A 21,077-nucleotide genomic window follows, 5' to 3' on the forward strand; every position below is an offset into this window, starting at 1 on the left:
AAGTTCACGGTTCACGTATTGCTGAAGCCTGGCTTGGAGACTTTTAAGCATTACTTTACTAGTATGTGAGATGAGTGCAATTGTGCGGTAGTTTGAGCATTCTTTGGCATTGCCTTTCTTTGGGATTGGAATGAAAACTGACCTTTTCCAGTCCTGTGGCCACTGCTGAGTTTTCCAAATTTGCTGGCATACTGAGTGAAGCACTTTCACAGCATCATCTTTCAGGATTTGAAATAGCTCAACTGGAATTCCATCACCTCCATTAGCTTTGTTCATAGTGATGCTTCCTAAGGCCCACTTGACTTCAGATTCCAGGATGTCTGGCTCTAGGTGAGTGATCACATCATCATGGTTATCTCGGTCGTGAAGATCTTTTTTGTACAGTTCTTCTGTGTATTCTTGCCACCTCTTCTTAATATCTTCTGCTTCTGTTAGGTCCATACCATTTCTGTCCTTTATTGAGCCCATCTTTGCATGAAATGTTCCCTTGGCATCTCTAATTTTCTTGAAGAGATCTCCAGCCTTTCCCGTTCTATTGTTTTCCTCTATTTCTTTGCACTGATCACTGAGGAAGGCTTTCCTCTCTCTCCTTTCTATTCTTTGGAACTCTGCGTTCAAATGGGTATATCTTTTCTTTTTCCCTTTGCTTTTTGCTTCCCTTCTTTTTACAGCTATTTGTAAGGCCTTCTCAGACAGCCATTTTGCTTTTTGGCATTTTTTTTTTCTTGGGGGTGGTCTTGATCCCTGTGTCCTGTACAGTGTCACAAACCTCCATCCATAGTTCATCAGGCATTCTATCAGATCTAGTCCCTTAAGTCTATTTCTCACTTCCACTGTATAATCATAAGGGATTTGATTGAGGTAATACCTGAATGGTCTAGTGGTTTTCCCTACTTTCTTCAATTTAAGTCTGAATTTGGCAATAAGGAGTTCATGATCTGAGCCACAGTCAGCTCCCCATCTTGTTTTTGCTGACTGTATAGAGCTTCTTCATCTTTTGCTGCAAAGAATATAATCAATCTGATTTTGGTGTTGACCATCAGTGATGTCCATGTATAGAGTCTTCTCTTGTGTTGTTGGAAGAGGGTGTTTGCTATGACCAGTGTGTTCTCTTGGCAGAACTCTATTAGCCTTTGCCCTGCTTCAGTTTGTATTCCAAGGCCAAATTTGCCTGTTACTGTAGGTGTTTCTTGACTTCCTACTTTTGCATTCCAGACCCCTATAATGTAAAAGACATCTTTTATGGGTGTTAGTTCTAGAAGGTCTTGTAGGTCTTCATAGAACTGTTCAGTTTCAGCTTCTTTGGCGTTACTGGTCGGGGCATAGACTTGAGATTTCTTCTTCTTCATAGTCTTAGTGAAGGTGTGAATTTTTAATATATTTGTATTGCTGAGAATTCATTGAGATTCTTGAGTCCATAGAATGTTGTCTTTTGTCACTTCTGGAATTTCCTCAGCCATAGTATTTCTTCAAGTATGGACTCTGACTCATTTCCTCTCTTGTAATAGATCTTTAGTGTGTAACATTCTCACTCTATTCTCTATGTCTTTTAATAATTCTTTGATTTTTTCCCTTTCTTTGTCCCTCTGGGATATATTCTGGAATTTTCTCAATTTTTTCCCCTATATACAAATTCTCTCTCGTATTATTTAATTTGCTGTTTTTGACTTCTACTAAGTCTTTAATTCTTTTTGCAATCTGATTAATTTTATCTCTTTTATTTTTGAAATCCATTAAATATTTGTTTGTAGTATTTCTGATAACTTCAATTTCTAAAGTTTTTAGGGATATTATTCTCTCTGTTCTTTCTGTTGGTTCTAATTATATCTTGGTCATTTTATTTCGGACTTCATTTGTAGAAGTTTTTCAGGTTCTGAGGCTAAGACTGGTTTCTCCAAGAAATGATTTGCATTTCCTTTAGACGCTATTTGGGCTTCCCTTGTGGTTCAGCTGGTAAAGAATCCGCCTGCAATGCGGGAGACCTGGTTCAATCCCTGGGTTGGGAAGATCCCCTGGAGTAAGGGAAGGCTACCCACTCCAGTATTCTGGCCTGGAGAATTCCATGGACTGTGTAGTCCATGGGGTCGCAAAGAGTCAAACATGACTGAGTGACTTTCACTTAGTCACTAATGTGTATTTGCAACCTAAATTCACAATATCTGGGTGATCTGTGAATTTAGGATGCAAATACACATGAAAGTCAGTTTCCTGTTATAAATTTTCAGCATATTTTTTTCTCTCTTATAAATAGACAGTTTTCCTTATAGGCAGTCTTAAAATGGGCACTGTTTTCCAGTTTACCTTCATACTGAGAGAACATCCTTTTGAGGGGGGAGGGTGCTCAGTTTTAAGAAGTGATCTCCTATTAGACTTCTTTCCCTGGCCTGTGTCTTTTCTAACCGAAGCCCTGAGATACTGGAAACCAATTAGTTTCAAAATGTCCATCCTTTAATCCAACTGTATTTTTGTTCCTCAGTCTTTGACCTGAGCAACTGCTGCTTTCTTGCCAGTCCTGGGTACGTGCAAAAATATTTAAATGCTTTTTATTTATAGAATCTATACCTGGTTCTAACATAGGAGATTGATCTTGGAACCTAGTCCACCATGTTTCCAGAAGTGGAAGTTATCATGTCATTTCATAATAGATGAAGTAATTGCTTCAATTTTTTTAATTTAAAAAATTAATTTATGCCTCTTATAGCAAATGAAGCCATACAACATAAGGATTTATAAAGGCAAAGATAGTAATTTCTTCCCTGAACTTTAATTCAATCTCTAGAGAGGTAATTCGGAGTAGGCAATGGCACCCAACTCCAGTACTCTTGCCTGGAGAATCCCATGGATGGAGGCGCCTGGTAGACTGCAGTCCATGGGGTCGCTGAGAGTTGGACACGACTCAGTGACTTCACTTTCACTTTTCACTTTCATGCATTGCATTGGAGAAGGAAATGGCAACCCACTCCAGTGTTCTTGCCTGGAGAATCCCAGGGACGGGGGAACCTGGTGGGCTACCACCTATGGGGTCATGCAGAGTCAGACACGACTGAAGCGACTTAGCAGCAGCAGCAGAGGTAACTAATGTTAACATTTGGTGTACATAATTTCACACTTTGTACTTGCTTATACATGTATGCATATATATATATATATACACATAGATATGTAGGTAGTTTCTTTTTAACAGAAAAATAATTCTAGTACATAGATTAATATGCAACCAGTTTTCCTAACAATTTATCTTGGACATTATTATAAATCAGTAAAATGGATCTAGCTGTGCCTACTTTTTTCTAATTTATTTTTACATACAAAGATAATTTTATATAGAAGGGCTTACTTTATTCATGCTGGTTTTTAAGTGTATTTTTATTTTTTTCCTCCACTTCATTCTTTTCCTCTCTTCTCTTCTCTTACCCCCACTCCAGCACCTACACAATATCAGGTACCAATCATTAATATCCTGGTTTTATTCCTTACATTTCAAGGGATTTCTTTGATATATTTTCATAAAATGATCATTAGCAGCAGACTGAAGAGGAATTTGGGATGTCTGCATCGTCAGTCTGGTTGTGTTATCTTGCAAAAGCCGCATAACATTTTCAGTCATAAGTTTTACCAGTATAAAATGGAAATACAGGCATACCTCATTTTGTTGTGCTTCATTTTATTGCACTTCACATATATTGTGTTTTCTACAAATTGAAGATTTGTGCCAACCCTGCATCGAGCAAGTTTTTTTTTTTTAATCTATTTTTACTTTATTTTACTTTACAATACTGTATTGGTTTTGCCATATATTGACACGAATCCACCACGGGTGTACATTTTATTGGCACCATTTTTCTAATAGTATTTGCTCACTTGTGTCACTATGTGACATTTTTATAATTCTTTTAATATTTCAAACTTTTTCACCTGATGCCTCAGCTGGTAAAGAATCTGCCTGCAATGCAGGACACCCAAGTTCGATCCCTGATTAGGGAAGATCCCCTGGAGAAAAAATGGCAGCTCACTCCAGTATTCTCATCTGGACAATCCCATGAACAGAGAAACTTGGCAGGCTATAGTGCATGGGGTCACAAAGAGTCAGACATGGCTGAGTGACAAACACATATATTTCTCATGGTGATCTGTGATCAGTGATTTTTTGATGTTACTATTGCCAAAATATTATGACTCACCTAAGACTCAGATTACAAACATTTTTTCCGCAGTGAAGTATTTTTTAACTAAGTATGTATATTCTTATATATAATGCTATTGCACACATAACAGACAACAGTATAATGTAAATGTAATTTTTATATGCACTGAGGAACCAAAAAGTTCATGTGAATTGCTTTATGGCAATACTTTTTAGCAGTGGTCTGGAACCAAGTCTGCAATATCTCTGAGGTATGCCTGTAATAATTTTAATAATCCCTGCCTCATTGCCATGAGGATTATGTGAGTTTTAAGTGTTTTAGTTTGTAAAACTTTCTTGGCATGTTTCTAGTCACTGAAAATACAAAGTTGTGGTCTCTGACCTAAGACGCTTTCCACATAGGAGGGAGGCAGGCTCAGGAATGAGTTTTTTTCCTGTAATCTGACAAAGGCTCTTATGCATGGTGTTATGCATGGTGTCCTGAAAGTTTCACAGGACAGGTGCCTGTTCAGCTGGTTAGTGAGTGGAAAAAGTCTAATTTCTAGAGCTGACACTTGGGTTGGGTCTTATAGAATGAGTTGAAATTGATGTTGGTGTTCTGTGAATGTTACTATCTTCATATTAATAATCGGTTTCTTTTTGTTATGTAATCCACTTGTTTCTTTTCCTTTTAGGAGAACTGATTTACCAAGTCCAGTCACCTGATGAAGGGGCTCTAGTGACTGCTGCAAAAAATTTGGGGTTCATCTTTAAGTCTCGGACCCCAGAGACAATAACAATAGAAGAATTGGGAACACTAGTTACTTATCAATTGCTTGCCTTTTTGGATTTCAACAATTTCCGAAAAAGGATGTCTGTCATAGGTATGGTTGGTGGCTGAGAGTATTTTCGATCTTTTGATAATACTATGGTTATATGGAAACTTCTCAAGGATGATTTCACTCTAGTTATGTGCTGAGAGTTGTGATATGTATTAACTTTTTGAGCTTGTGTCATCCTCAACTTAGCCTCAACTCGGTAGCAGTGAGTATAACTAATGAAATAAGTGCTTATTCTGTGTCCAGCACCATCACCTTACCCTTTTCCCCATTTTCCTCCTGCATCCCCAAGCTACGATTTTGCTCAGTCTGTTTTCTGCTTCAGAGGAAAATCGCTCTTGTTCCTTTTCAATGCTAAAGGTTCTACCTGTTCCCCTCCATTTTCCTTCCTTACTCATTCTCTTCTCACTTGCTTGTAACTTCACTTTCTTCTTCATCACTGACTTCTTTCTTCAGCCTGCAACTCTATGATCATCTTTGTTTCCTTAAATTTATTGTTCATATTCTGATCTCCACTGATTTTGCCACCCAGTTTTTCTTCTTTCCGTCACAGCTTAATTTTTCAAGATCAGTTTTTGATTCTCATCTTGGTTTCTCTTTTCAGCCTATAAGGGTCAGGCTTCTGCTTCTAATCTTCAAGACAGAATTCCTTCTCAGAAGTCTGACATCACCTCTTAACTACCCAGTACAATGACATTCCCCCTCTTCCTTCTTTCCTCCCTTCCTCCTCCTCTCCCTCCACCTTATCTGTCTACTATCCATCTGTCCATCTATCTATCCTCTATCATCATCTTTATCCCTTTAAACTTAGTGACATTTGATACTGTTAATCTGCTTCTCTTGACACTCCTCTTTTGGCCTCTTTGACCACACTGGCTCCTGGGTCTCCCCTCGTCCTGTGCTTTCTTTCTCAAGCTCCTTTTCAAGCTGACTGTTCTTCATCGTACTCTTCAGTGTTGGTGTCCCTTCCTCTTCTGCGCTCTCCTTGGATAATCTTGACCGCTCATGTGGTGGCAGCTACTGCCTATATTTTGTGTCCTTCCCATATGGCTCTTCAGTTTCAGTCTCTCTCTGAGGCCTCCATACACATTTTCAGGCTTCTCTTGGATTCTGTCACTGGGTTATACTACAGTTATCTCAAATTTTGTATGTCTAATAGAGAACTTTGTCACAACTATGTTCTTATTAAAATTGTTATCTATCTTTTGCTATATGCCAGTGTGAGTGAACTGAACCCTATACAAATATTTTATTAAAGTCTTGTAATAGTATGTCACCCCCAGTCAGGGGATGGGACATTTAAAGCTCAACGATTTCAAGTATCGTTCCCAGTATTGTCATGTATCTTGTTACAAAGCCAGTAAGATGCAGAGCAAATATTTGAATCCAGATTTGTCTTTCTCCAAAGTCTGGCCTCTTTATCCCTGTTGTAGGTCACATGCTTTTAATACCTCCATCTGCTTTGTGCCCCTAGGTAACTGGCTCTCAAACTTCAGCTCCCATCAGAACCACCAGGAAGACTTGTTAAAATGAAGATTTTATTTATTTATTTTTGCTTTTTATAGCTTAGCAGTATATTTAAGAACTCTTTCCTTATCAGTACATAAAAGAATATACTTAAAAAATTTTAAACTATGTAAATCTCCACTTTATGGATTAAGTCAAAATTTATTTTGTCCCTTGTAGTAGTAGTATAGTAGTAGTAGAGCTAGTTGCCAGGTCTCCCTGAAGGATACCCAGGTTTGATCCCTGGGTCAGGAAGGTCCCCTGGATAAGGGAATGGCAACCCACTCCAGAATTCTTGCCTGGAAAATTCCATGGACAGAGGAGCCTGGTGGGCTACAGTCCATGGGATCGCAAAGAATTGGACACAACTGAACGACTAACACTTTCATTTTGTCCCTTAGTGGTGCCCATTTATGCTATCCTCAAACTTTTGCTTTTACAAGTACTGAAATGAGTAGCCTTGTACATATTTCATTTTGTACATGTGCAATTATTTCAGAAAGTTTATCAGAAATGAGATTGTTGGGTCATAGGATAAACATGTTTTTAATTTTGATGGTTATTGCCAAATTGCACCCACTGCAGGTATATCATTTTACAATCCCACCTCCATAGTATGAATGCCTTTACCCCTATGTCCTCATCAACATCAAACTTCAGATTTTTGTCAATTTTTAAAATGGCATGTAACAGTAGTTTTAGTTTGTACATTTTTATCATGGATGAGGTTGAGTTGATTTCCTATGCTTGAGATACATGTATATTTTCCTTCTGTACAGTGTTAGTACTCTTCACTCATTTTGCTATTGAACTGCTAGATTTTTTTCTTCTATATTTATAGACGTCCTTATATATTAGGGAGAGAAGCCCTTTGTGATGCAGCTTGCAGACACTGCTTTCCAGTTTGTTGTCTGACTTTGGATAGTATTTCTAGCCATACGTATAGTGTTTTTTACGTGCCCTTCTTCTGTTTTTCTTTTAATATGATTGAATTATTTTAGGGCTTCTACAATTTGAATCATATTTAGGAAGCACCTGGTAATTTAGAAGATAGGCAAATATGTGATTTGGAAAGATAAGTATAAAGTAAAATGCAGATTTTAAATGCTGTTAAAGTGCAGCCCTAGAGTTTTTGATTCAGCAGGTCTGGGGTGGGGCTTAAAAGTTTGCATGTCTCACAAGCTCCCAGGTGTTGTTGCTGCTGCTGCGTCACTGTTTGGACCACAGTTTGGGAGCCATTTCCTTAGACTAAGAGATCCTTAGATACTACTCTATTCTCCCCTGAGATACTCAGCATGCTTTGTGCACTTTCACACTGCATGGACTATTTCAACGTAGACCTCTCCTCTTCTCCTCTTCCTTTCTCAGAAAACTCCTAATTATCTGGTAATATTGATTCAGGTGTCACCCATTCTCTCGATTCTTTTCCTCCTTTCCGAATAACCACATTCTCCTCTGTTTCCCAGAGCCCCCTGTTCGAAGCACTAGTGTGATACCAGTCCTGTGATACTCATGACTTTTCCCGTTAAAGTCATGCTACCTGAAGGCAGGGACTGTGCCCTAAACCTCATAAACTACCCACAGCCAAGCAAAGTGCTTAGCACATAGTATGTTCTCTAGGAATATCTGTTAAATAACATTTAACCCAACATTTTACAACTTATGAATATCCTGATCAACATGTTAAATCAATTTTTACTCTGAAAAGTGTGTGTGTATGTAACAGTAGGACTTTTGGTGTCTTACTACTGGAAACTAGCCCTGGGAGATTGCTCTCAGCAGGTAAAAACCAAACATCATCTGAGGGTGTTTATTTTTATTTTTCTGACAGCAAGCTGTAGGCAGTCATTGTCAGTGTTACTAATGAGCACATATGCTGCTCTGGGTGTTGGCCTGATGTTGTATCAGCAGGGATTATCTTCTATTTACAGCTTCAGGGAAGTGTTATTGATGTTGGGTTGGCCCAGAACTGGCTTCTCTTTGCTCTGAGGGTGTTGACAAAACCTAAGATTGCTACACAGGGGAGCTTTTGGCTTTTCCCCAGCATCAGTCACTATTACAGGGAAATCACAGCCTAACCACAAATGTCACATGTTTGCCTTAATGGATCCCATATGAAGAAAGGTAGTGTTCCGCCGCAGAATGCATGGAGGCTTGGGGCTTTATGTTTGTTCTGTTTTTTAATCAGTTCTGTTTGTTTTTTAATCAGGAGGACTTTGAAAGAGAGACTCCACTAGGGTAGACAAGTCTATGTTTGATAATAAGACCAAAAAAAAAACAACAGTGTCAGACTCATGATTGTCACGGGTTTGGTGGGGAAAACACCCCAACATGAAGTCTCAGACATTTGTTGCTGTCTTCTCCTCCTCCTAGGACTTCTCCTCCTTCTTCAGGCCTGTTTTAGACAATCATTCATTGAATCATGAATGTATAGTTTCAGTACCAGTGGTACTTTCATTCTGGGGCAAGAGCCCTGATTTATTCAGTGGTTTTTATTCATTCTAAATAAAAATAGATTTCTGTAAGTAATTTTGTCAGAAGGTATAAAAGATACAATATTTTAGGCACCTGATACAAAGAACCGACTCATTGGAAAAAGACCCTGATGCTGGGAAAGATTGAAGGCAGGAAGAGAAGGGAACGACAGAGGATGAGATGGTTGGATGGCATCACCAGCTCAATGGACATGAATTTGAACAAATTCCGGGAGTTGGTGATGGACAGGGAAGGCTGGTGTGCTGCAGTCCTTGGGGTCATGAAATGTTGGACACGATTGGGCAACTGAACTGAACTGAAAAAATATGCCTCATAGATAAGTATATGGGTGTAGTCATGCAAAGTTGCTTCAGTTGTGTCCAACTCTGTGCGACCCAAAGGACCATGGCATGTCAGGCTCCTGTGTCCATTGGATTCTCTAGGCATGAATACTGGAGTGGGTTGCCATGACCTCCTCCAGTGGATCTTCCCAATCCAGAGATCAAACCTGCCTCTCTTAGGTCACCTGCATTGGCAGGCAGGTTCTTGCCCACTAGCACCATCTAGGAAACCTTGAGAAGTGTATAGATCTCATTATATAGTTTTGGAAATATGTAAATAGTTATTTACATGTTTACTAATTATGTAAATAAAAACAGATAAAATTCAAGGATAGTTATTAATAGGGCCAAGTGGCAGATAATTATTAAAGAAGAATAAATTACAGTAGCTCCTTGTAAAGCCCTTGCAAGATCTTTACGTAAAGGTTTCTCAACTCTAAACCTTTTAAGGATTATCAAAGTACAAATCACACTGAGATGTGACAGGCATTTCTAACCCAACTGAAATATGGCATGTAGAATTATTCATCAACCTTCATGGTATTACTGTTGTATTTACTCATACAACAGAAACCTGGAGCCATTTCTGAATTTTTTCTTTTCCTTATATCACTAAGGCATAGCTACTGCTTATAACATATTTTGCATAATTATAATTTAACTCAATCAAGCAAATATTTATTAAGTACCTACCATGTTCTAGGAACTTGAAGCTGAAGTAGAATATGAAACTGAAAACTACTTTGTGGTTGCATCCAGGAGAAGATGGTGAAGCAGGGTAGGAAATAGGCTAAAAGGGGGCAGATCTAGATGATTCCTGTTTTTGCCACATTAAGGAATCAAATATTCATTGGAAGGACTGATGCTGAAGCTCCAATACTTTGGCCACCTGATGTGAAGAGGTGACTCGTTAGAAAAGACCATGATGCTGGGAAAGATTGAAGGCAGGAGGAGAAGGGGATGACAGAGGATGAGATGGTTGGATAGCATCACCAACTCAATGGACATGGGTTTGAGCAAACTCCTGGAGACAGGGAAGGACAGGGAAGCCTGGCACGCTGCAGTCTATAGGGTCGCAAAGAGTCAGACACAACTGAGTGACTGAACGACAGTAAAGGAGTCCAGACTTGATCTAAGGGCAAAAGGAAGCAATTACGGGATTCTACACAATAGTGTGAAGATGATTCACACTGCGTGTGATGGCTGTGTTATAGAAGAGTTTGGAGGGAAACAGGACTGGGATGAATAAAACCAGTTGATAATCTAGGAAAGAGAGAAGGTGGCAGAGACCTCTTGGTTTCAATTGGATATGGGTAGTGAAGGGGGAGGAGATTTGAGTGATGGCCAGATGACTGCTTTGGGAGACTGAGTGGATGGTGAAGCTGATATTTAAAACTGGACACACACACACACACACACACACACACACACACACACACACACACACACACGGAGACATAGGAGGAATAACTAGTTATTGGTGATAATGTATCCAGTTTCAGTTTAATGTGCTCAGGCACATTTAAGAGGAGATGTCCAGTTGGTAGTTAGATGTCCAGGCAGAAGGGAGCACTGGAAATGGATTTAGGCAGGAGATACACATTTAGAGTAACCATCCTATAGCTGAAGCCAGGAAAAGAATCTGACAGCCCAAGGAGCGTGTGAAGGATGGGATGAGAAGTCAATTTGGGGTAAATCTCTGAAGAACACCAGTATTTAAAGGACAGGCAGTGGGAACATATTATATAATTAAAAATCTGTGACCTTTGTCCAGGCTCTGTTTATTTGTTATCTCAATCACTTAAAACTGCTATTTTATTTTTAATTTATTTTAAAAAGCTAACTTCTGAAAGGACAGATTTTATTAGCCTAAAGATTTCCTAGCAGAACTGACTAGAAGCCTTGAATGAAAAGGGATATAAAACTAGCTGAGCTGCTAAAAGAAATGTTCAGTGAGTAAAATTAAGCAGGATTCCATGAAATTGGACTATGCAAACTCAAATTTAAAGGAGTTAATGATGGATTAAGAGGAGGCATCAGATATGGAAAAGCTTTACTAAATCAGGAAATTGTAGAGCTGGAATGGCATTAGAAGTTAGGTTGTTTAAATATCTCTTTTTCAGAATAGAAATTGAGATGGTGAGACAAAGAGATGGTAAGGAATTTGCACAATTCATAATGAGTTTGTGATTTCCCTTGACCAGGGATTCTCAATGAGTGATCTGGGGAACCCTAGGAAAACCTGAAAGATTTTCAGAGGATTCATAAGGACAAAAGTATTTTTATAACAATGCTAATGTTATAAAACATTAGTTTTTTTCTCATGAGTATGTCACAGAGGTTTACAAAAGCCACATGACATGTGATATCACAGCAGATTGAATACAGAAAGCAGATTTGAGAATACAACCATCTTCTGTTAAACCAGACATTAAAGAGATCTATAATCATATAGAACATTTGCCACTCCCCAAACTATTTTGTTATGGAAAAAGTGTCATTTATGTAAATATGTAATGTTTATTGTTATTTATATAATAATTATATTTTGATTAATATCATTAGTGTCATAAGACTATTGATATAATAAAATTTGTCAGTTTTAATTTCTAATGTGGTAAATATTGATAGATAGGACCTACCTATAGTCCTTATGAAGTTTTAAGAGTGTAAATGGGTTCTGAGACCAAGAAGTTTGAGAATCAATATCCTACCTTGGACTTAACAGTCATAGAGAAGTTTTACTAGCAAGTGGAGGATATACACACTTTGACTTTATAGCTCTGGTAACAGAAGGAAGAAAATGTGGGAGAAATTAAATTGGATTGCTGTATAAGAAAAGAAAGAGAAAGCCTTTCCTAGGAGTAAATGTTTTCCTTCCACTTGATTGAATAGATATAAATTGCACTTTTTTCTCTCTCATTTTCCCCACTGTGGACATTAGAGCTGAGTACAAGAAAAATTGCAAGTTCTAGAAACTATGAAAGTTGACCATGGGTCTTAGAAGAGAAGACAACCCATAGATAAATCCCAATACAAAAAAGTTTCCAGGATGCATTAGGTTTATTCAAGCTAGAAGGAAATTGGATTAGATCAAGTGTTGACTAAGGGTCATTAAAAATTAGAAGAAACAACCTCAGTGTTCATCAGCAAATGAGTAAAGAACATGTGGTATACATATACAATGGAATACTGCTCAGCCATAAAAAAGAATTAAATTTTGTCATTTGCAACAACATAGGTGCACTTGGAGGACATTATGCTAAATGATATGTTAAACACAAAAAGACAAGTACAGTATAATATCTTTCACATGTGGAATCTAAAAAATACAACAAATTAGTGGCTACAACTAAAAAGCAGATTCACAGATATAGAGAATAAACTAGCGGTTCCCAGTGGGGAGAGGAAAGGGAGCAGGGGAATTTTAAGGATAGGGCATTAAGAGATACAAACTATTATGTATAATATAACCCACTAGGATATATTGTACAGCACAGGGAACATAGCCAATATTGTAGAATAACTTCTACAAAATTGTGAATAACTTCTGAGCTTCCCCCCTGGCTTAGTGGTAAAGAATCTATGTGCAGTACAGGAGCTATAGGAGATACAGGTTTGATTCCTGGGTGGGGAAGATCCCCTGGAGGAGGGCCTGGCAACCCACTGCAGTATTCTTGTCTGGAGAATCTCATGGACAGGGGAGTCTGGTGGGCTACAGTTCATGGGGTCACAAAGAGTTAGCCAGGACTGAAGTGACTTAGCATGAGTAACTATAAATGGAGTGTAGCCTTTAAAAATGGAGAATCTCTATATTGTACACCTGTAACTTATATAATATTGTACATCAACTATATTTCAATTAAAAAAAAGGTTATGGGGAAAAGTAATTTATTGTACTGTGGTATTTTATTCCTTTAAGTCAAGCTCTGAACTTCATATCCTCTTAAACTAATAGTAGTCAATATTTATGTCCATCTGTTATGAGGCACTCTATTTTTAGAGATAAGGTACAACTGAGTGGAAAGCATATAATAATCTTAGACTCGATGAAGCTTGTGAGGGTCACTGTTCAAACCATGAAGCTGTGACATGAGCAGTTGTCCTAAATTGTGTCAGTCCTTTAGAAGCAGTAGGGGAGAAATACATTTCTATATTATTCATCTGTTTAATAAATAATTAGGTGCCTGGTATGTTCCAAGATGTAAAACCAAGCCTACAAATATAGGTCAAGTATTCTGTGGCTTAAAGAAAGATTTGTCTGACAGCAACATGTGTGCCACCCAGGGGAGGAGTTGAGGATTGTAAATGAGGGATTGGAGCCTTGTCAAAGCTATCATTCCCAAACCTGGGGGGAGCAGGTTAAAACACAGCCCTACTAATACAGACTTTTAGTGGGAAGAAGATAGAAACTTCAATTTTGAAAGCCCCCTGAGAAGTCTGCTTGTAGCTAGGATTATGACCCGAGAGTAAAAGAGCTTTTCTAAGGAATAAAGGTAGTGAAGATATATATCAGCAAAGGCTGAGAAAAATGCATAAACCCTGACTTTGAATGACTCGAACTCCATATGGTGATCATTTGGCATAATGCTGATAGCTGATTCCTACAGTCAGTCTTGAATTTCACATCAGGAGACAGGCAAACAAAGCTCTCAGTTCTGCTCAATACAGAAGGCTTAAATTTAAATGTATCAGCTCTTCAGAAATAGTAAGCAAGGAAAATAGGAAGGTTGTATGCATCAGAACAAAAATACTTGTTCCTGTAGATGGAATATTTCTAAATTAACGAAACAGGAGTAAAGTCAGGTGACTTAGGTAATGACCTTTTAACCAAGGCACTGAGTATTTTATGACTGCCTAAAGCATGATGCTCATTTCCAAATTGCCTGGCTGGAGGCCAAGGAGAGTCTAATTTTGATGGATTTCATTGATTATTATCTACTTTCCCAACTTTTTTTTCAGTTCGAAACCCAGAAGGACAGATAAAGCTTTATTCCAAAGGAGCAGATACTATTCTGTTTGAAAGACTTCATCCATCCAATGAAGACCTTCTGACTTTGACTTCAGACCATCTCAGTGTAAGTGCCCTTATGGTAAGGTTAGCACGGAGGCCCTTTGGCAGCTTCCTGTGGTTAGGTCTTCTTTTTAAAATATCAGCTAAGTGATCTGATTTCTGAAATAGAAAGTGTGTGGAGAACGGCTCCACAGGAAACTGTGCCAGTGAACGCTGAGAAACTGGCACATGGACCCACTCCCTGCCTTGCTGAGCATCAGGTCAGTCTCTCCAAGGTGGATGAACCCGCAGCTGATGAGAAATAGCCACTGAGTATGGGCTCCTGAACTCTGGTCAGGAGATGACTCAGCACACCAAGGGAAACCTGCTCTGACTTCTTTACAGTTGGGGGCTGTTCCACCTGGGTGACTGGACTAGTTTTAGTGAAGAGGAACTGGAGAATTGCTTTCCCTTGGGTTCTGATGTGTCTGGTATTAACGGAATCTCTTACGGTTACTCCCCTCCACCCAGGGGATAGTTTAGGGCCATGTTTATATGGTGAGAGGAAAATAATCTTTGTAGCCGACTTTCTCCTTTAAGGGTCTTTTTATCCGGGTCATATATCATGATGAGTCACTAATGTCCCTTGGGTTGAAGTTAGCAAATGCATACAGCCTGAGACTATGCGAAGTTTCTTTCCAGAAGCTTCCTAAAGGGAGCAGGGATGATCTTTGGCATACATTTTTCTTTTTGCAAAAGAGTAAGAGTCTAAGAATAAATATGAATGTTATCTGATTAAAAACCCTGAGATTTCAAGGGTCATTCTAACATTTGTTTGAGGTTCTGTCACACCCAATATGAAATTTAAGGGCAACTGCTCAGAACTCTTACTTCCTCCTTGGTTTCTCTCCTTTAAAAAGCAATTGAGAGTTCATTTTCTTTGCCAAGCCCTATATTTAATGTTAAAAAATACCCTGAATCTTTAAAAAACAAACAAACAAATAAAAACCTCTGCCTGACTTTAAGTTTAAAGAATGATGGTTTGGTAATATTGGTTACAAACATAGCTATTGTTTTTGTCTTCCCAATAGAGCATTCTTGATTTTCTTTTAATCTCTTCCAGAAGGCCATCATGGTCCTTTAAAAAAAATTTTTTTTTTTTTTTATGAAAACAACATTGGAATCATAAGCATTTGATTTTGCCATTGCTCAAACACCAAGGTCCTGGATTTTCATACTAAAGTATGGGAAACCTAATTTGATCTTTCTACATTTCTATGAGTATCAATTTGACTTGCTTTTGCTTCTTTCACTTTATTCATTTTGACTTCTAAATTCTGAGGTTTTAAATTTTTATTTAGTTTTTGATTTTTGAATGATTTAATGATAGGAAATGATCTTGCTAATCCTAAATGTTCAACTTGTTTCATGCACTAATTAAATAACTTAAATCATCTGTCCCCTTTTGTAGTGTCATCTTAGAGTTGATTCACTGCTGTGCAGAACAAAGAAAAGCACTGGTAATGCCCAGGGGCATTGCAAGTTAAAGTCAAAGAAGTGTTTGTTGGAATTAAGAGGACAAAAGATCATTATAAGGCAGTAACTAGATTTTCAGATCATTTGGGGACCCAGTGGTGATTTTGGAAGGGAGGGCTTATACAGTGTGATTGCAATATCCAAAGTGCTACCAACTGCCTATGAGATAAGTTTGGATAATTTTTCTCATGCTCTCTCTGGGCTAAACCACATCACCACAGTGGGCACTGATTTTCCATTTACCTAATTAGGGTGTGTCAAAGTTTAATTTGTGTCTGATTGCCAACCTGTGTCTGTTCCATAAGCCAGAATATAACAGAGAAGACATGCTTCATGGCAATGCCCAAAGGAGCAGAAATGGCTATAAAAATGCTTCCAGTATAGAAGCCCATAAAGTGGCCACTAGAGGCCTGTGCAAAGTGGGAGGTTTTTAGCATTTATCCAAGCGTTCAACATATGTTTCTAGCTATTGTGACTGTCTGAAACACTTAGCAACTACCAGTCTCCTATGTTTAGTGAATTATTTGCATATTAAAAGGATATAGCACCCGAGGTATTATTTCAGACTCTCAGTTGACTGAGACACTAAAGAAGGAGTATCATCCTTGGATAAAATTGACCTGTTATTAAATACTAACTCCATAGAAGATAGTTTATTAAAAAATGATTTTTAAAAAGTAACTGGGCTTGATGATCTCTTTAACATTTCAAACAATTTTATTTTAAAAATTAGACTTTACTACAGCAAAAAAGTTTTAGGATGAAAAGTAAAAGCTTCAACTTCTAATGGATTTGAGCAAACTCTGGGAGATAGTAGAGGACAGAGGAGCCTGGAATGCTGCAGTCCACAGGGTCATAGAGTTGGACACAACTTAATGACTGAGCAACAACCACCACCACTTCTAGTACTAGTTCCCAGAAGTGAAAATTTGTATTAACTTTCCTGCCTTTCTCACTTTTCCTCTAGAGTTATTATTATAATGTTAATTAATATCCTTGAATTTCTATTGCATAACATTTATTTATGCATCTTTATTGATTAGATTTACTTTATTATTGTAAATCTTCAAACATAAACACAGGGAGGGAGTTAGTTTTAGACATCACTATATTATTAGGGGGAAAGCATGGATGGAGGAGCTGGTAGCCCGCAGTCCATGGGGTCACAAAGAGTCAGACATGACTGAGTGACTTCACTTTCACTTTTCACTTTCGTGCATTGGAGAAGGAAATGGCAATCCACTCCAGTGTTCTTGCCTGGAGAATCCCAGGGATGGCGGAGCCTGGTAGGCTGCCGTCTATGGTGTCGCACAGAATTGGACACGACTGAAGCGACTTAGCAGCAGCAGCAGCATGACTTTGGTGAGATGTCATGTTGCAGCCCCTTGTGAGAACCCCCTTCCTTTGGTTTGAGAGCCATGGCTCCTCTGAAGGTCATTTTTTTCTCCCCTGAAAACCTAGGGCCATGGCCCATAAAACAGGCTGAGTCCCTCTCATCACTAGCAGTACTTCCTTCAGGCAGAATATAGGTTAGAAACCAACATGTTGCTTTGAACGGTTACTTGAAGTCACGCGCACCATTGATCACCTCTCAAAGAGGACCCTTTAGTGGGTGTTTCAGCAGTCTTAAGGGGGAATGCTAGGTCCTTTGAATGTTTCAATCCCATTGGAATAAAATACAAAATAAAAATATCATCTCCCATTTCCAAGGGGACTAAAAAGTTGGAGTCAAGAGGACTAAGTTGTGCTCTTGGGCTAAAATGAATTTGAGTGCATAACTTCTTACTCATTACTTTTGTTATTTTATTGTTGTGATTATTGTTTTGGGATGGTTCCAAGGTCTCTGTCTGCCCTGGCAGGAATTTGCAGGAGAAGGCCTTCGAACCTTGGCCATCGCATACAGAGATCTGGATGACAAGTACTTCAGAGAGTGGCATAAGATGCTTGAAGATGCAAATACCACCACAGATGAGAGGGATGAACGGATAGCAGGGCTGTATGAAGAAATTGAAAGGGATTTGATGGTATGAATTTAGAAGCATGATGGTTTGTGTTTACACAAGGGATAGTATGTGTTTAGAGATCTAGCAAGGGAATAATCCACTGGCTAAATCATCTTGCACACAGCAGATGTTACTCTTTCAAACTTTGAATCATGCTTTATACGTTGGCTTTGAGTTTGTCATATGTGGCCAGAGGATTATTTCAATTAGCAGTAGCTTATGCCATTGGAAGTCCCCCAAGATTAGAAGATAGTAGACTCCCTATTCTTTGTCAGCCTCTGGTGTGTCATGTTTTGTTTGATGTTGTATTTTTTCTTCCTCCATACTGTATGACCCACCTTTTTAGAACAGGGAAACTTGCTGTGAAGAGTGGGGATCCAGCTGTAAACCAACCTAGACCCATGAGAGGCTGATTATATCTGTACTGTCCAGAGCGTGATTTATTCTAGAAACCACTCTTCCCTAGGGCCCCAGTGGCTAGACTGTTAGGCTGTTGTGACGTACTAGGGATCACACCTTGATCATCTTTGGATGAAATATTGCATAAGAACCTTCACTTTTTGTTCATGACATCTGATGGTTTGTTCATTGAAGAGAATGGTTCTACTTTTTATTTTGAGGTCCTGACTCTGAGATGAGGCCTTTCCTTTGATATACGTGGGGGAGTCTTGAGGCTCTACAAGCCCAAATGGCTTCTGATCATTTATGCTAATGTTTTATCTGAGCATATCATATCCCTCATGTAAATTCTAACTTCCAGGACCTCTGCACTAATTGCTATGCCCACCAGTTGCCTGGATTAGGGAACCTTCTGGGGGTTTCCCCAGCCCACCTCTGCACATAAAGGATGCTTGCTATATCAACACATCCTAATTTCCATCTTTATATGCTTTGACCTCTAAACTCTGTGATTAAAAGCCATAGATGTTATGGGTGTTATATGCATGCATTAACGTAAGGTATTCTCTATTTTTTCATTAAAGCTATTAGGTGCCACTGCTGTAGAAGACAAATTACAAGACGGTGTGATTGAAACAGTTACAAGCTTATCACTAGCCAATATTAAGATCTGGGTCCTAACAGGAGACAAACAAGGTAATTTGATGATGATGTTTTGAAAAGAGGATTATCATTTTTGTGGTGAAATTTTAATGAACCAGGAAGCTTAATTAATAAGACATTTGCCCAATACTGCACTTAGGAAAGTCTTTGAAATACAAAGAGGAAAGCAAATATATAACAAGAATTTACGATCAAACTAACCAAAATTATTGCCAAATTCAGACTGAAATTGAAGAAAGTGGAGAAAACCACTAGATCATTCAGGTATGACCTAAATCAAATCCCTTATGATTATACAGTGGAAGTGAGAAATAGATTTAAGGGACTAGATCTGATAGATAGAGTGCCTGATGAACTATGGATGGAGGTTTGTGACATTGTACAGGACACAGGGATCAAGACCATCCCCAAGAAAAAAAATGCAAAAAAGCAAAATGGCTGTCTGAGGAGGGCTTACAAATAGCTGTAAAAAGAAGGAAAGCAAAAAGCAAAGGAGAAAAGAAAAGATATACCCATTTGATTGCAGAGTTCCAAAGAATAGCAAGGAGAGATAAGGAAGCCTTCTTCAGCGATCAGTGTAAAGAAATAGAGGAAAAGAACAGAATGGGAAAGACTAGAGATCTTGTCAAGAAAATTAGAGATTCCAAGGGAACATTTCATGCAAAGATGGGCTCTATAAAGGACAGAAATAGCAGGGACCTAACAGAAGCAGAAGATATTAAGAAGAGGTGGCAAGAATACACAGAAGAACTGTACAAAAAAGACTTTCATGACCCAGATAATCACGATGGTGTGATCACTCACCTAGAGCCAGACATCCAGGAATGTGAAGTCTAGTGGGCCTTAGGAAGCATCACTACGAACAAAGCTAGTGGAGGTGATGAAATTCCAGTTGAGCTATTTCAAATCCTGAAAGATGATGCTGTGAAAGTGCTTCACTCAATATGCCAGCAAGTTTGGAAAACTCAGCAGTGGCCATAGGACTGGAAAAGGTCAGTTTTCATTCCAATCTCAAAGAAAGGCAATGCCAGAGAATGCTCAAACTACCGCACAATTGCACTCATCTTACACGCTAGTAAAGTAATGCTCAAAATTCTCCAAGCCAGGCTCTAACAGTACATAAACCGTGAACTTCCAGATGTTCAAGCTGAATTTAGAAAAGGCAGAGAAACCAGAGATCAAATTGCCAACATCCGCTGGATCATGGAAAAAGCATGAGAGTTCCAGAAAAACATCTACTTCTGCTTCATTGACTATGCCAAAGCCTTTGACCGTGTGGATCACAATAAACTGTGGAAAATTCTGAAAGAGATGGGAATACCAGACCACCTGTCCTGCCTCTTGAGAAACCTGTATGCAGGTCAGGAAGCAACAGTTAGAACTGGACATGGAACAACAGACTGGTTCCAAATAGAAAAAGGAGTACACTCAGGCTGTATATTGTCACCCTCCTTATTTAACTTATATGCAGAGTACATCATGAGAAATGCTGGGCTGGAGGAAGAACAAGCTGGAATCAAGATTGCTGGGAGAAATATCAATAACCTCAGATATGCAGATGACACCCCTCTTATGGCAGAAAGCAAAGAAGAACTAAAGAGTCTCTTGATGAAAGTGAAAGAGAAGAATGAAAAAGTTGGCCTAAAGTTCACAAACTAAGATCATGGCATCTGGTCCCATCATGGCAAATAGATGGGGAAACAGTGTAAACAGTGGCTGACTTTATTTTTCTGGGCTCCAAATCACTGCAGATGGTGACTGCAGCCATAAAATTAAAAGACGCATACCTCTTGGAAGGAAAGTTATGACCCACCTAGACAGCATATTCAAAAGGAGAGACATTACTTTGCCAACAAAGATCTGTCTAGTCAAGAATATGGTTTTCCCAGTGGTCATGTATGGATGTGAGAGTTGGACTATAAAGAAAGTTGAGCGCCAAAGAATTGATGATTTTGAACTGTGGTGTTGGAGAAGACTCTTGAGAGTCCCTTGGACTGCAAGGAGATCCAACCAGTCCATCCTAAAGGAGATCAGTCTTGGGTGTTCATTGGAAGGACTGATGTTGAACCTGAAACCCCAATACTTTGGCCACCTGATGTGAAGAACTGACTCATTTGAAAAGACCTTAATGCTGGGAAAGATTGAGGGCAGGAGGAGAAGGGGACAACAGAGGATGAGATGGTTGGATGGCATCACCGA

General features: G+C 38.8%; 1 protein-coding gene across 1 annotated transcript in view; it reads left to right on the forward strand.

The window, feature by feature from the left end:
- The window catches only part of ATP8B4 (ATPase phospholipid transporting 8B4 (putative)), a 284,625-nt gene that overhangs the window by 202,107 nt on the left and 61,441 nt on the right, over window positions 1-21,077 (forward strand). Inside the window, exons 18-21 of the mRNA XM_052647369.1 lie at window positions 4,819-5,007; window positions 14,247-14,362; window positions 17,673-17,837; window positions 18,800-18,911. Coding sequence (XP_052503329.1) covers window positions 4,819-5,007; window positions 14,247-14,362; window positions 17,673-17,837; window positions 18,800-18,911 — 582 coding nt within the window. The remainder of the gene's footprint in view (window positions 1-4,818; window positions 5,008-14,246; window positions 14,363-17,672; window positions 17,838-18,799; window positions 18,912-21,077) is intronic.

Source organism: Budorcas taxicolor, chromosome 10 (assembly GCF_023091745.1).
Source record: "Budorcas taxicolor isolate Tak-1 chromosome 10, Takin1.1, whole genome shotgun sequence".
Taxonomy (NCBI): Eukaryota; Metazoa; Chordata; class Mammalia; order Artiodactyla; family Bovidae; genus Budorcas; species Budorcas taxicolor.